The sequence below is a fragment of the Sander lucioperca genome, chromosome 1 (genome assembly GCF_008315115.2).
Source record: "Sander lucioperca isolate FBNREF2018 chromosome 1, SLUC_FBN_1.2, whole genome shotgun sequence".
NCBI classification, from domain to species: Eukaryota; Metazoa; Chordata; class Actinopteri; order Perciformes; family Percidae; genus Sander; species Sander lucioperca.
The window spans coordinates 29,118,017-29,133,810 of NC_050173.1; the positions used below are offsets into that span (position 1 = coordinate 29,118,017).

Consider the following 15,794-nt stretch of genomic DNA (forward strand, 5'->3'; position numbering starts at 1 on the left):
TTCCCTTTGATTTAACTCTGTGTGTGTGTGTGTGTGTCCTTAGGCTTCCATAGAGGAACGGCTGAAGCAGCTCCAGGATGCACATCGAGACTTTGGCCCCGGATCGCAGCACTTCCTTTCCAGTAAGAGTTCTTATTTCTCTATTTGAAGTTGTCGCACCGATCTGTACCATGCTGTGCCAAGGCATCGTCTCAGAGTGTGGAGTGATAAAAAGAAGGATGGCAGGCTTTGTTTGTCTGTCTTCATCAGTTCCAGCACACTGTTGCAATAAACATCCCCAGCGATGCTCATCAGATCCGCCATTGCTCTAATTTGAGCAGAGATATATTTGTAGATTCTGTCTCTTCTTTTACCTGCTGCTCTTCAAAGGCTGCAGAGAAGTAGCAGGAGGTCTGCAAAAAATGTGATTTACTTACCTAATTTAAACTGATGTGTGTTGCAGGGCTCTCTGTGTGAGTGCATCTGACGTGTTGTGTGCTTGTGTGCCTCCAATGTCCTCACCAAACCCCATCCAGTTTTACTGCTGTCACGCTGGCTCAGAGACCCTGCACTGGGGCTTATATCGCACTACCCGACTGCCAGCTCAGCCCACTGCACCCTGCAGGAATGTCTGGGTCTGCTTATGTGTGTGTGTTTTTATGCAACATGGAATGTAACTGAGTACCTACAATTTTAGGAACTTGTACTTTACTTAAGTATTTCCATTCAATGCTACTTTACTTCATTTCAGTGGGAAATATTGTACTTTTTACTACACCATACATGTATGTAACAGCTATGATTAATAATTACTTTTCAAATTAAGATTTACATTTTACAAATGGAATAAGCTTGTAAAATACAATACATCGTTAAAGATTATACCAGTGGCTCCTAACCTTTCTTGTTTGTGACCCCTTACAAAAAACAGTGTCTACTTAAGCCCTATTTCATATTTCAGATATCTAGGAGGACTTCTGAAACATTGTTTCATTTAAATAACAGTTTGAGGCTCAGAGAGGCTAAACTCAACAATGATTCCCCCCAAAACAGCAAACATCAAAGAAAAGTAAAGAAAAATAATACAAATGACGCAGAACTTTGTTTTTCTTCCATACTAATCCATTAATCATCTCACGACCCACCATATTTATCTTGCTAGAGGGGGCCCAACCCCTAGATTGGGAACAGCTTGACTAATTGTATGTAAAGTAGTGAACCTCCACCTTGAACAGCTGCAACACTAAAATGCTACTGCATCAGTATTAACAATCTAATAATATATAATATCAGTCAAAGCAGACATTTGTCTGCATAATGAATACATTTAATACTTAAAGTAAATCTCTCTGATAATACTTTTATCTTTACCTAGATTTACCTAAGCAGGATGTTGAATGCAGGACTGACTTGTACTTAGTAGTCGTAGTAGTAGAGTATATTTCATTTGTGGTATTTGTACTTAAGTAAAGAATCTTAATAGCTCTTCCTCCTCTGGATTTGGGAGTCTGTCTTTGTGCATGTGAGTATTTTTTTCCCATATGCCGAATAACAACATTCAAGTCTGCTTTGTGCCGTGTTGTGATACGATAATGGACAATGACATGGTGTGTGTATGGTTGACTGCATGTATGCCTCTGTGTCAGTGTGTCGGTGCGTATTGTCTGCCTATTGCTTCTTCCAGTGCAGTCTGTTCTGTTTGATCCTCAGCTGAACCCCCTGTGGTTCAGTTTGGAGGCTGGTTTAAACACTACAGTCACCCTGTCTCACCGAGTCCTCTGCCTCTACTATTGTATTAGGCCGTGCCAAACAAACCAACACAATAGACATGTCTCTTTGGCTTTGCTGCGCCTGTTGTACACCAGAGTAGCTCTGTTAGGAAGGTCTAAATGGACTCGCTGTCTGGACTCGCTGTGCACAATGGCTTTTCATGCGTGACATGCTAATTCTGAGATTGATTTGGTTTCTGTGTGTTTGTGCAGGTTCAGTGCAGATACCATGGGAGCGTGCCATCTCCCCCAACAAAGTGCCCTACTACATCAAGTAAGTGCAACTTCAGGGTCAATTTCTGCATTGTGGGAATGTATGTACTTGTGCTTTTGACTACTGCATGTCTGTTTTTCCACTAAGGTTAAGTCTGACCTAGATTTATTTGATATCCAGTGCACACCAAACTCAGTTTGTGGCGTTATTAAAAGCTACTTCTGTGATTGGTTGGCAGTATTCTTGGCCTCCCTTTTTCACATAGTGACATCGCAATGGAGGGTGCGGGCAGTTCAGAACAGCTTATGGTGCAATCCATCACATCAAAAAGCTGGTGAAACAATAAGGAGTACCAGCTTTATAGACCTATATTGAAATGAATTACCATTTGTTTTTATTTCATTATTCAGTTTAACATTGTATTCATGTTAACTGTTTCCTGTTTGGGAATGGCGGTTGTTTTGCAATGACCAATCAGTGGTGATGTATCAGTTAAACTGAAATACTTTTCAATCCACACAGAAACTGAACATTTGGTATGTTGATCATAGAAATATCCTTTTATAATAGTTGTTTTGTAGCACATTGCACCATGTGAATAGCTACTTCCCTGCCTACAAACCTTTGATGGGCCTGGTTATTTTTCCATTCCATCTGTGAGCAAAGTACCAGACATTTGAATCACTGAAAAAAAAAATCAGAAAGATAGGCAGTGATTCAGAGATCTGGAAGAAAGATATTCCAAATTAGTCGCACTTCTTGCCTCACATTTTGAAAGATTTTTCCATTGCCCAATTATTTGTACAGAGATTCCATTAAAAATTAGAAACATACTAAATGATTCAGAAATTACCTATATTTAGCTGCTGTGAGCCCTATGTGCTTGGGCACTCATCTGTTTATCTATTTACCTCATCAATCCTATTTCACCTTTAGAGTGCTGCTGGTTTTATCAATGAACTGTGTGTGTGTGTGTGTGTGTGTGTGTGTGTGTGTGTGTGTGTGTTTATGCCTAGAGGTGGTATGTTTGTGTGTGCAGCATTTGTGCAGACTATGAGAATTCATTTTCTTAATCATGAGCAACAGAACCTCGTGGGTCATGTTTTAGTCTGCTAGTCAATTCTTTATGGGCTATATTACTGTACCAATGATGGTGGGAGTAGTATCTGAGTAGCACTTTATTGGGTACTAATCAATGCGTGCTCACACAGGTAAAACGATGAAGGCTGCCCTAAAAGGCCCCTGGGTCCTGGCAGACTTTCTGCTTAGGGGTTGTTTCTCATTTATTTTGCTGCATTTGTCATTTTTTATTGGATGTTTTTTTTCTGAATGTGCCCATAGAGCTAGTAGTGGGATAAGAAGGTAGTGTAAATGTAAGTTTTTGATGTGTCTATGTTGAGATATCATGTAGTGTCCCTGAGTGAAGCCTTTTAAGTTACCGTCAGTATATCTCCAGCAAAGCAGCAGTGTAACTTTGATGCCTGAACCTGAATCATGTTTGACGCATGTCTGCACTTCACAGGTCTGAAATCTCCTGTAAACAATCCTATCCTGCCCTCTCATTTTTGTCTTTCTCTCTCACTTACTACCCTTTGATCTCCTTTCTTTTACCGTCTGCCTCACCTACCTGTCTCTGCTTCCCTCGGCTCATTTGTACTCCCATTTCTACCTTGCTCTTTTTGGCCTGAAAATGTGCACTCCCATTTGCGCCTCCTTCACGAATTCTTCCACCTTTTGTTTAATTTTTCTGTCTTCCCCTAGCCATCAGGCCCAGACAACGTGCTGGGACCATCCAAAGATGACAGAACTGTATCAAGCACTGGGTGAGTAAGGTGACAATTAAAGCACCCTGCGAGTCGTGCTCATTGGCCCAGGACAACCCACTGGGCTGCAGCAGCACCAGCAGCACGGCAACACTGGGCTTCTGCTTTGAACGCCCTGTCACACAGCTCATTAAGGGCCCTGAATGTCAAACACCTTAGGGACTACATCTCTACTGTCATTAACCTACGAGGCACAGTTTGTCAGCGCTGTTATTGCTTTTTGCTTAGCCCTTAATTAATTGTGATTAAACGACATCATGTGTTTTGCTTTTAATCTGATCTGACACGGAGAGCTTTTAAGGGAGATAGGCACGCTGTTGCATACACATGCACAGCTAGACACGCATGCACACATACACATATAATGTCACTTATGACTTCTGCAATGGCATGATAACTAGGAGGAGAGATAGTGCTGTCTAATTTCTCGACAGCAGGGTGTAGTGGCGCAGGATGGGTTTGTTATCCTTCATCTTTTCATATACTCAAATCTCTTTCTCTTTCCCTCTGTTAGCGGATCTGAACAACATAAAGTTCTCAGCATACAGAACAGCCATGAAGCTGCGGCGAGTTCAGAAGGCTCTGAGATGTACGTACAGTATGTCATCAATGGTATTTCCTGCCTGCAAGGCTGGGATGGCTAATGTGATATGACATCCTGCACCATGAGTAATCCACTATGACACGCTCGATTCGAGAATGAGATATAACGATTAGCTGTGACACATTTCTTTATTCAGTTGTCGAAGGAGTCATCTCTACACTACTTGGCTTTAAAAGCCAGAAATCAAAAGTATTGTTAAACTCAAGAGCCACTAGAAACCACTCAACCACCGGACTCTTTCCTCATTTTCACCACAGCCAGGATCGTTGGTGTGTGTGGTAATTAGAGCTATTAATTGGTCCATTCAACTTACAAAAGTGAAGGCAATTAGTGTTTGCTGCATGGTTGAGGCATGAATGTGTGCCCCTTCATGTTCACAGCACTTGTTGTATCCTACTCGGGCCAGACCCTCTCACTTTCTGCCCATTATTCTAACTATTGCTGATTTTTCCAATGCTTCTCTTCATGATGTTTCTTTATGCCTCACATTCTGTGCTCTCTCGGTTTTTCACTACCTGAAACTTGGCCTTTCTTTCTCCCTCTTCATGCTCATACGACACATGCTCTCGTCAATCTTCCATCATCTGCAGTGCTCTAACTCCCACTGACTGTGGCCAATTTCGCACCTTTCCTTCCTCACCCCCTTCCCTTCTCTGCCTTCTCTTGCCACCTTCCTCCAACCCTTGCTCTCCTCCACGTCCCGAGTTGCTGTAATAAAAACTCAGCATGCTCAAACTACTGTGAAAAACCTCTTTCAATGACTTTCTGACTCTTGCCCACTCTCTTATCTTACCCTAGTAGTTGATATCGTTACAGGATTTAATTGCCAGGCTGCCTTGATAACAGAACTCTCACTCTCTCTCTCTGCACACTTTGTGAATGATTGAGCAGTGCTGCATAAGAGCCCATCAGAAATATAGATTCCCTCACAACCCTGAGAATACTCTTGGTATCTCCTCTTTCTGTTCGACCTCATTATCTTGCTATCCAATTATACCTGGCATCCACAGACACCCTTTTATCTCCACTCCTAGGGATGGGCCATCAAATTAGTTTAGAAGAGCGAAATCAAATTTGCGTCACTGCTCTTGAAACATATGGTAGGCAAAAAGGGTGAATGTGCTATCGCCTATGCTCTCATATGCTGAGATGAGGATGATGATCCTGCTCTGTGTCTGTGTGTTTATGTGTTCGAAGGTTAATATGCGTATGGACATAGGTGATAAGCTCCAGTATGTGTACATGCATGCCTGTGTACATGCTTTTAAACTAATAATCAGTTTACTTGATTTCCAACCATATAGAAACGTAAAATATGTTGTCACATCAAAAACATACAGTACATACACATGGTCAGTACATTTAGTCAATACAGTACAGTAAAATTTTGAGTTACTTGTACTTTTTACTCCACTACATTTATTTGATAACTTTAGTTACTTTGCAGATTTATTAATACAAAATATAAATCATCTTAAAATTAATATTAAATCTTAAAATTAGCCCCATCTTTACCAGCTGCAACATTAAAGTGATGAACACATTAATTTATCAATATTTATATAATTATAATAGTAGTTCTACACTGTAGTGTTGTTACTTAAGTAACTTATCTAAATACTTCTTCCTCCACATGACACATCACAATGAAAGTGTTTCTCCAGGTCTCTGTGTTCCTCAATATGTATCTATGTGTGTTTTTAGTGGATTTAGTGGCACTGAGCAGCCTCGGGGAGGTGTTTCGGGAGCAGGTGCTGCAGCAGGGGGAGCATGTGATGGATGTGGTGGAGATGATCCACGGCCTGACGGCTCTGTATGAGAGGCTGGAGGAGGAGAGGTCCGTCCTGGTCAACATTCCACTTTGCGTCGACATGTGTCTCAACTGGCTGCTCAACGTCTACGACAGGTGAGTAAGCTAGGGTGTATGTATTATTTGTATGTATTTATTAAAACCTACTTGGGTTGAAAGCTATTATATATTTTATATATTTATATATAATTAAGTAAACAATTAAACAGCTTATGTGCAGGCAAAAACAAATCAAAATGATGAGATAAAAGCTGATTGTTAAGCTGTCATCCAAGATGATTATTCTACTGATCACTGACCTGGAGGGCTACTTAAAGGTTAGCTGAGACAATTTTGCACATCAAAGTCTGTTTACATGTCTTAGGGTGTTCTTCTGCAAAGGTAAAAAAAAAAGTTGTACAAAGTCTTTTGTAAGTCTAGATGGTTAAGTTGCCTCAAATAATGTCCGCATTAGTTGGGGTTGAAGACTTCAATTTTTAAAATGTAACAAATCTGTGTGGAGTTAGAAAGAAGTGTGCTCACCAGACCTCTGTTGCCCGCTCTTCATCTCTGCTTAAGGCTAACGGCACGGGGCTACATTAGATAAGACACTCACTCACTCAATTTACAAGGAAGAAGAATGCATGGAATACAAAAAACAAAAGACGATGTTTCTGGTTGCGTCAATTTCGTTCCTTTTTTTACTGTCCATTGTGAGGCGACAATGTGAGTGCAATGCTAAATTGGTGCAGCATTCTTTTAAGTGACACACTCATCTCTGTCTTGTAACGCTCATTTTTAGTCTCATCGTATTATAGCAACAGTTGAGAAGAATTGAATGGAGTTCACCTGCTCTCCATCAGTGCTTTTGTCACTTCACATGCAACTGACATTGTAAATCTGGATTGTGGACCCTTTCACATTACACCAGGTCATTTGAGTCAACGATAGTATCAAAAATAATGAAACTAAATAAACATCACATACAGAACTGAACTTAACTATGTGTAATCTCACGCCACTACAAATAGTATAAACTATATTTAACTATTCCTCACAGCACTTCCTAGTGCAGCCTGTTTGCAGATTGATGTAAGTGGTTTAATGGCTTGTTGTACAGACATCTATAAAGAGCCACAGTGTGGCTAAAGCTACAATAACAATGTCCAGGCAGAGCGCCAAGCATCCCTTCTGAGACACAGCAGAAACAAATCCTCTTTCACACCAACTTTCACCCCATCTTTGCTCCTGATTGACTATTTGGTGCCATCTCCAAAGAGAAAACACCGAGCACAGAAGCAGTGAACAACCCCACGAGTGCTGTAAATTCGGTCGGGAGCTCTGGCTGCTAATGAGAGACAATCAGAGACTTTACCCTCTGCATAAATTTCAGTAATTGCTTTTTGTTTTCCAATAAATAGCAGCAGTGAATCTGAATGAGATGTGCGTATGTTTGTGTTTGTGTGTGTGTGTGTGTGTGTGTGTGTGTGTGTGTGTGTGTGTGTGTGTGTGTGTGTGTGTGTGTGTGTGTGTGTGTGGCCTCCAGAGGCGTGTCACACTAGGAGGGTGTGCAGGAGTGACATGTCCCCTGAGAAGCAGCACTGGGGATATTGAAGATGTAATGCGACACACAGCAGAAAATGTGTGTGAAAGGTGCTGACAGCCAGTCGCTCCCCTGTGCTCTCGAGCTTCTCTCAACCAACTCCAGCTCTGAATCTAACAGGGACAAAAACAGAAATGGTCTCCTTATTACGTCTCATGTTTCTCCATGTGACTCTAATGGCCTTGCCTAAGTAATGTTTCACTTCCTTGTAGTTTGACCTATCGGCAGATTAAAAAAATGTCCCTACTTTCTACAACATCCCAGCTCTGGAAAATTAACTCACTCTTTGATTCAATTTTAAACTTCATTGATCTGACGTTCTCTGATGAACATGTCCTTGATTTCTCACTTAACGATTCAAATGTTAATTCAATAAGCCTGTGGTTTCTGCCAATGCTGCTCAGCTCCACAGTAAATTCTTCCAGGCTGTGTTGGCATTGGAGTTGTGAAATCTCAACACGAACGGTGACGGTGTGTTTGTGTATTTTAATTTAAGCAGAAAAAAAACTAATGCAACCCTTTAAGGCACAGGTCAGGTCACAACAGAGTCCATCTCACTGGCCAGTGATCATTTATTCTATTTATTCAGCTGGGGACAGCACCTCTGATCCTCACAAATACTGGATATGTGTATGTAATTGTGTGTTTATGCAGTATGCATGCACGTGTTTGTCTGTACAGTAAGTGACATGGCAAGCTTATTTTTGCTCTTCTGGCCATAAATCCATTGACACAACTTCTTAAAATCCCTGGAGTGCCTTCAGGTGCTCTAGTACAGCTAAGCTCTAATACAATTTCACACTGTTGCACTGATCTGTACTGTACTGCTTTGACCCAAGTAATTCCTCCACACGTTGTCCCTCCCAGAAGGGCTCAGCCAATGTATGAATTTATTACTGCAGCCATGATTTGAGATCATTCACTGTTCATAAATTGTAACCTTACAACTTTTTTGTTATTCTTCTTCTCTTTCTTTCCACTAGTGCTCGTAATGGCAAAATGCGAGTTCTCAGCTTCAAGATGGGATTGGTGAGCTTGTGCAATGCAGACGTCCAAGAGAAATACAAATGTGAGTCGGATGCCTGCTCATGTGCCTAATGTATCTCCTCAACTGCAAACAATGAGCCAAAACAAAACAGCCCTGATTGCCAGTATTTCATAAAGACATCCACTTAGTCTAATGGAGGAAATGAGTCTGCTGCTATAATGGAGAAAGCTCTCTTTACTTCTACAAAGTACACCGGGGGCCTTAAAAGGATTGCTGGCCAAAGACACATTTATGCACACTCTCTCTCTATGGCTCCCACTCCCATTTTTCGTCACAAATCAACTAGCAAAGAGCCAAGGCACCACACCTTTTTTGATTACATGAGATATGGTTTACTGTTCTATTGTAACCCAAGTTTACAAGTCATCATGTGAACATAGTTAAAAATGAAAAGTGAGCGTTTGATAGCTGGACCTTGAACAGCTTGTAGTTGATACAAGATCAGAGACAGCACTGCCAAACCCATGCCAGGATTATTCATGCCTGGCACACCATCTGTGTCAGCTCTTAAAGAATGAGCGATAACAGCCTTCAATTGACTGGTCCCTGAAGTGAGTGAGCCCTCTTTTTCTGGTTTCAGGTAGACATGTGGTTGCCTTAACACTCTTAAATTTCACTGACTGATCCCGTTTTTTTGCCAACTCCAGACGTCACAATAACATTTGCAAATAAATCTGAAGCATTTGCATCAAGCCGCTTTGAGATACAGATGGTGGGTGTTTATTCTATCATCACCAGTCTTTGGCTTGAGAAAAAAGAATATTTGCTTGACTTTGTGGTACCAGTCATTTTTGATACTACATCTTAAGTTAGGTTTAGGGGCTCTTATTTAATCAATTTAATTGAAAATGTAGTGCTTTTACACCTAATTTGACAAATGCACTTCTTACGGCTTTCACTGGCTTCTGCCTCTAATTTTCTCATCAGATCAGTTTCGTCTTACAAACTCAATAAACCTCACTTTTGTAATTTTTTAGCAATGTGGCTAGAGAGAGATGGCAAAATGGTCAGTCGGTCCACCACTTTGGTATAGATGGAAATATCTCAAACTATTGAAGGATTGCCTTGATTTCATTTGTCCATACTTTGGTTTTCAACCAAAATACCTGCAAAACTATTATCATTCTCATCATCTGTACTTGTGTGCAGTGCTTATTAGCAAATGGTAGCATGCAAACAACTTAAACTAAGATGGTGACCATGGTAAACATTATACCTGATAAACAACAGCATGTTAGCATTGTTATTGTGAGCATGCGAGCATCTAGCTAAGTACAGTCTCATAGAGCTGGTAGTGTGGCTGTAAACCCGTGGCTGGGGTTTATTTATTTAAGGTGGCCATTTCAGTAGGGGATTAGCTAACTGACCCACTAATGCTCCAATAAAGCCCTGTTTACCTGTTAAGTGAGGGCTTTGTACCTAAAACTTACAAACAAATTTGGTATTTGGTGTTCAGATAGTTTGTGGCTTATGCAGCCAACTCCAGAAATACTATTATCTCACTGGTGGGTTTGCAACATTGCAGGTTTCAGATGTAATAGGCCTATATACCGTGGCTGTGTCTTCATAAAACATCCACGTCCAAAACTCATCTTTATCAAACGGCTCAATGTGAACATTTAAAATGTCAAACGTGCCTCGGCTCTGGTTATGAGAATTATTTGGAGGAGGCTGTTTACCATGCAGGTGTTAAAGACAAGTGTTGTCTCTGGAGGGTTGAATAAGTACACAGAGAGGAGGGTACATGGGATGCTTATACTTATGCATTGTGCAGCAGCCTCACACGCCTGTCAACATTCATCTCATCAGTGACAGGCAGAGTCCCAGATAGCTTGGTAAAGGCCTCATTCAAAATCTGACAAGACTCCACTTATGCAGCTCTTTCATCTCCAAGCAGACCAGTCAAGCTACTAAAACTGATTCTTTCTCTGTCTATATGTCACTAAAGTGAGTTTTATTCCACATAACTAGGTTAGGTAAACCCTGTTGCCAGGAATTGGTGGCTCATTGTTAAACATTTTATGATTAATGATGATAACTGTTTGATGGTCAAACACAGCATACAGTTTTTATATTCACACTAAAGTTATGCCATTATTTAGCAGACAAACGTTTCAAATTGTGGATGCCTGCCTTTGTAATTAAAATCCAAATTTACATTTTGAGAAGCTGAGAAGTTGTAGCAATAAATACATGAATCAGAAGATCTAGATGTTTAAGAGAAATATATGCAGATATGATGATAATACGAATTGCTATTTTTTTAATGCATTCAAACGCAGTGCACAATTAATGCTGTTACACACGGGTGTGTTATCAGATGAATTACTGCATTATTGATAGATTACTAGATGTATTTCTGGTGTTTGCAGATTTATTCCATCAGGTGTCTGGTCCTGGAGGTTTGACAGACCAGCGTCACCTCAGCCTGCTGCTCCATGAAGCCATCCAGATCCCCCGCCAGTTGGGTGAAGTCGCTGCTTTCGGGGGCAGCAACGTGGAGCCCAGCGTCCGCAGCTGCTTCCGCGTGGTGAGGACAGACTTACCGCTGTGCATCTCATGCTTAAACACATTCACAGACAGACACCGCTGCATGTTTGCTACGCACGTGCACACACATAGTATGGACAATAAGAGCAGACGAAATTATTCGTCTGGAATATGTTGTGAGTTCACCTCACCCCATTTGATCAGATACACACTGTCCTGGCATTGATTTAGTCTTATTTCAGTCACAAGATTCAACTACTTACGGATTTTTGTGTCCCAATGTTCCCTGTCAGTGTTCTACTATTACAGTTTGTATATCTGATGTTTCTGGATTAATATGCTGCTAAACTGCTGCATTTATGTGTATGTTGCATTTTACGGCTGTAAATGTTTACGGTTGTGCTAATTTTAACTCCTTTGTGTACTATTGGGTAGTTTAACCTACAGCAATGCATCATATTGTATAGGATCGTCATATGTCGTGGTTTTGCTGTTCAATGAGAACCACATATCTCTAAAAAGTCAACTTTTGATGGTGTCAGAAAAATAGCCCTGTTTTCAGATTTGTGACGATACATTTTCCAGCTAATCCAAGAGGGTTTCGAATATATATATATATATATATATATATATATATATATATATATATATTATTCAGCTCAAGAAGCAGGATCATTTTCTCAACCCATAAAGGAACACTTCATCCTTCAGTTTATCAGAAACATTCAAAATCACCACATATAGACATATTCAGAACAGAACTTGTCCATGCCAAGACAAAATTACAAATACAGAAACAGAATTATAAAGTCAGAAACTTAAAAAATAAATGGCAAAATCAAACATTTGCCTTCTAATGATTTCCATCAAAAGTCAAGTTTCAAAATATTATGTCAGCTTTTTGAAGCCCATTGTGTTTTACTGACATCAGCAGGGGAAATGGAGAGGTCATAATTATTTTACATAAAGAAGCCCCAACTGCACCACATATATTCAGAGTGTTGCCTCACAAACATTACATCACATTAATATTGCATTGCATTGCTTTTAAAATACATGAAATACAGTCAGTGGTAGATAATGTTTCTAACCATACATGAACTGTAAGTGAAATCCAATAAGTTTAAATGAGAAAGTTCCTTTTAAAATATGATCTATTGGAATATTGATCTGATGAAGTGTGGAGTCCAGTAGTGCACGAGCAATAGCTGATGAGGAGACATGTTAAATGCATGAATTGAAGCATTAGTCTTTCCTTCCTGCTTGTTCTAAATGCATCTGAAGTTGTATGTTTGGCGCAAGTGCAGGAATGTTACCTGGTCACATTCAATTTGGGACACCAGATAATTAGGGAGTTATTCAAGGTAGGTAACAGCTTTTTTGGAAGGTGGCCTATGCAAAACCTTTTAATTCCCTCATTTTTGAGGCAGATCCTTATTAGGGATCCACCGATTGGGAAATTCTGGGCCGATACCGATACCGATGTTTAACATAACAACTTGGCCGATGCCGATGTTTTTTCTTTTTGTTATTTATTCCTTCTTTTGTGCCACGGAAACATACAAGTCTTTCGGCTCTTGATCACACTATCCTAGAATGAGCACAAATTCAATCAGACCAATTTATGAAACAAAAACAACCTTTAATGTCACTGTCTGGTTGACATTAGTTATAACCTTATTTATGACAAGTTCTTTTCTGAAAAATAACATTCAAAAACCTTTGACTGCTAACTAATCAATGAAAAGATTGTTTCAGTACATTGCCCAACAAAATTATTTGAGTGGTTTTAGCCTGATAAACAAAAACTTACTCAATGAGATTATTTTCATGGCCCAATAAAAAATATTTTTCTGATAAATAAAAAAAAAATGCATCAAGTGTAAATGCAAAAACAAGTGAAATAAATAAATTATGTTATTAAAATAAATAAATTATGTTATTCATAAATACAAACATAAATAGGGCTATCTTTCACCTTGTGTATTTCTCATGAAGTGACGCCGGCTCGGCAGCGTGTAGCGTGGCTCCATAAACTTCATCAGACTCCGAAAACCCACGTCCTCCACTACAGAGAAAGGCTGGTCATCTAAAGCGATGAACTCCATCGCCTTGTTTGTTATTTGTTTCGCTTTGGCGCTGTCTGGAGGCAGCTGTTTGGCTTTCTCAAACGACGTGTCAATTGAAGTCTGAGTCTTACCGGGGGTTTGCGCTTTCTTGGCGGCTTCATTTTTCCGTTTTTGGTCAGCTTGCAGGTAATCGCCGTACACCGCCTCGTGCCTGCTTCTCAAATGTCCAATGAGATTTGTTGTGTTAAATGACTTTCTAACAGCCCCCCCTCTTGAAATTTCAATGGAATACGTATTGCAAACTGTAAAACGCTGATCTTTCTCTGAAACTGTAAAATATTGCCACACGACCGCTATCTTCTTTGTTTAATCTAAGTTACTGAGGAGAGTGCGCGGGTGCCCTCTTCCGTCTCAGTCTCTCCCCCCGCCCAAATAAAAAGAGGGAAAAAAAAGTTTCTGCTGAGCACAGCGTTCATGACACATATAATCATCGGCGAATGTCATTTTTATTCCCCGATGGCCGATGGCAGTTAACGAGGCAAATATCGCCCGTTACCGATGTTCAGCCGATGCATCGGTGCATCCCTAATCCTTATTATACACACTCTGTTCTGGTCTATGCTTGCTGCATCATCTATGGCTGATTAAAATCAATTCCTTTCTCTATTTACTTCATGTCATGGCGTTTAGTTGTAGATGAAATGCCCGTTTATCATTTTGCTTGCAAATGATTGACATCAGTTTGTGGGGATGTGGGTACACCAGTTGCTGAAACCTCTAGACCTTTACTTTCTGACTCTGCTGGCAGGAGTAGGAGCAGATGGATTGACTTATGACGGAGAATATGCGGCGGTTATACAGAACAATATGACTGTATTTGCAGAGGTTCCTGGGTCAAATTCAACTTGGGGAATAACTCAACAATTTTTAAATGTTTTTTATGCTTTGTGAGAAGTATTGTACGTTAATATTTTGATTAACATACACACGCCGTTTAGTGGATACTGAATGTTTATTTCTTTACTTTTCCGAAGATGTTTAAAGCATCCCATCTGCTCAGAGTGATGCATTGAGATGCAGTGGCGTGCTCAGCATAGTCAGTGACAGTTCCAGGTGTTCAGTATGTGAGGAGCTACTATTTGACCTCCCACATGGAGCTGGCTAGTTTACTACCAGAGAGGAGCTCCTTCATCCCGGGAGACTCTATACCTCTGTACACCTCACCGTCTGTGTGATCAGTGCACGCACGCACGCACGCACACACACACACACACACACACACACACACACACATATTATGCTACTCTGCTTGAGCGGTGAAGGTAGCCCCAGGGAAATCAACCTCTTAATGCATCTCTGATGCAGACTTAATGAGAATTTAGCACATCACGGATTTTCAGCGCTTGGCGATTCATTCTTTTATTAGGTTGACTTCCTTTTTATCCCACTTTTTGGAATTATGAACAAGTTGTCTGCAGAAGAGACGGACTGCATGCAGACACACAAACACACATACAGTATACACGTAGACACAGAAGTTATGCCTGCTGTGTTTTAGCTTTATAATTGTTTAAGTAGTTGCATAAAAGCAAAGATATGTCACAGTGTAGTGCATCTTCTTTCTCCCTCTTCTTCCTCCTCTTATCTTTTGTATTCTCTTTGGTTTCCCGTAGCTCACTGCTGGACTACCTTTGGAAAGGAAGCACACCTTCTCATCTCATTACTTTGTGTACCTTCCCTGCTGTTGGTCTATATTTGGATTGTTTACAATCTCACTTATTTCCTCCCTCCCACCTTTTCTTTTCCAGGCCCCAGGGAAACCTGCAATTGAGGTGTCTCACTTCCTCGAGTGGATGAGCCTGGAGCCACAGTCAATGGTTTGGCTGCCTGTCCTCCACCGTGTGGCTGCTGCAGAGTCGACCAAGCACCAGGCCAAATGCTATGTCTGCAAACAGTGTCCCATCAAGGGCTTCAGGTTGGCATTACCTAACATGCCTACCTGACATAACATGACATAAGAGAGATCACAGTGGGCTTTGCAACATTACATGAAAAAAGAAATTTTATAAATGAGGAAGGAACATATGCACCTACACAACCCCAAAACATGTTTGGTATAATAAAGGGTGGACGGTGTGTAAAATAAAGGTCAACTTCCTGCAGGTTTTTTTTTTAAATAAATTTTTTGGCATTTCCGCCTTTAATCACCAGGACAGCCTAGATATGATAGGGGAGAGAGAGAGGGGGAAGACATACAGGAAATTGTAGCTGGTCAGACCTCAACCCTGGGCCTCTGCGTCGAGGAATAAACCTCTACACATGGGCGCCCGCTCTACCAACTAAGCCACCCAGGGGCCCAATGTCCTGCAAGTTTAATAGAAGTAATATGTTAAAAGAACTGGGTGA

At 40.6% G+C, this 15,794-nt stretch overlaps 1 protein-coding gene across 4 annotated transcripts in view; it reads left to right on the forward strand.

The window, feature by feature from the left end:
• The window catches only part of drp2 (dystrophin related protein 2), a 198,227-nt gene that overhangs the window by 159,552 nt on the left and 22,881 nt on the right, over window positions 1-15,794 (forward strand). For all 4 annotated transcript variants that reach the window (XM_036007108.1, XM_036007097.1, XM_036007114.1 and 1 more), the window contains 8 exons: window positions 44-122; window positions 1,962-2,022; window positions 3,724-3,785; window positions 4,300-4,374; window positions 6,094-6,295; window positions 8,765-8,850; window positions 11,202-11,359; window positions 15,197-15,363. In XM_036007108.1, coding sequence (XP_035863001.1) covers window positions 44-122; window positions 1,962-2,022; window positions 3,724-3,785; window positions 4,300-4,374; window positions 6,094-6,295; window positions 8,765-8,850; window positions 11,202-11,359; window positions 15,197-15,363 — 890 coding nt within the window. The remainder of the gene's footprint in view (window positions 1-43; window positions 123-1,961; window positions 2,023-3,723; window positions 3,786-4,299; window positions 4,375-6,093; window positions 6,296-8,764; window positions 8,851-11,201; window positions 11,360-15,196; window positions 15,364-15,794) is intronic.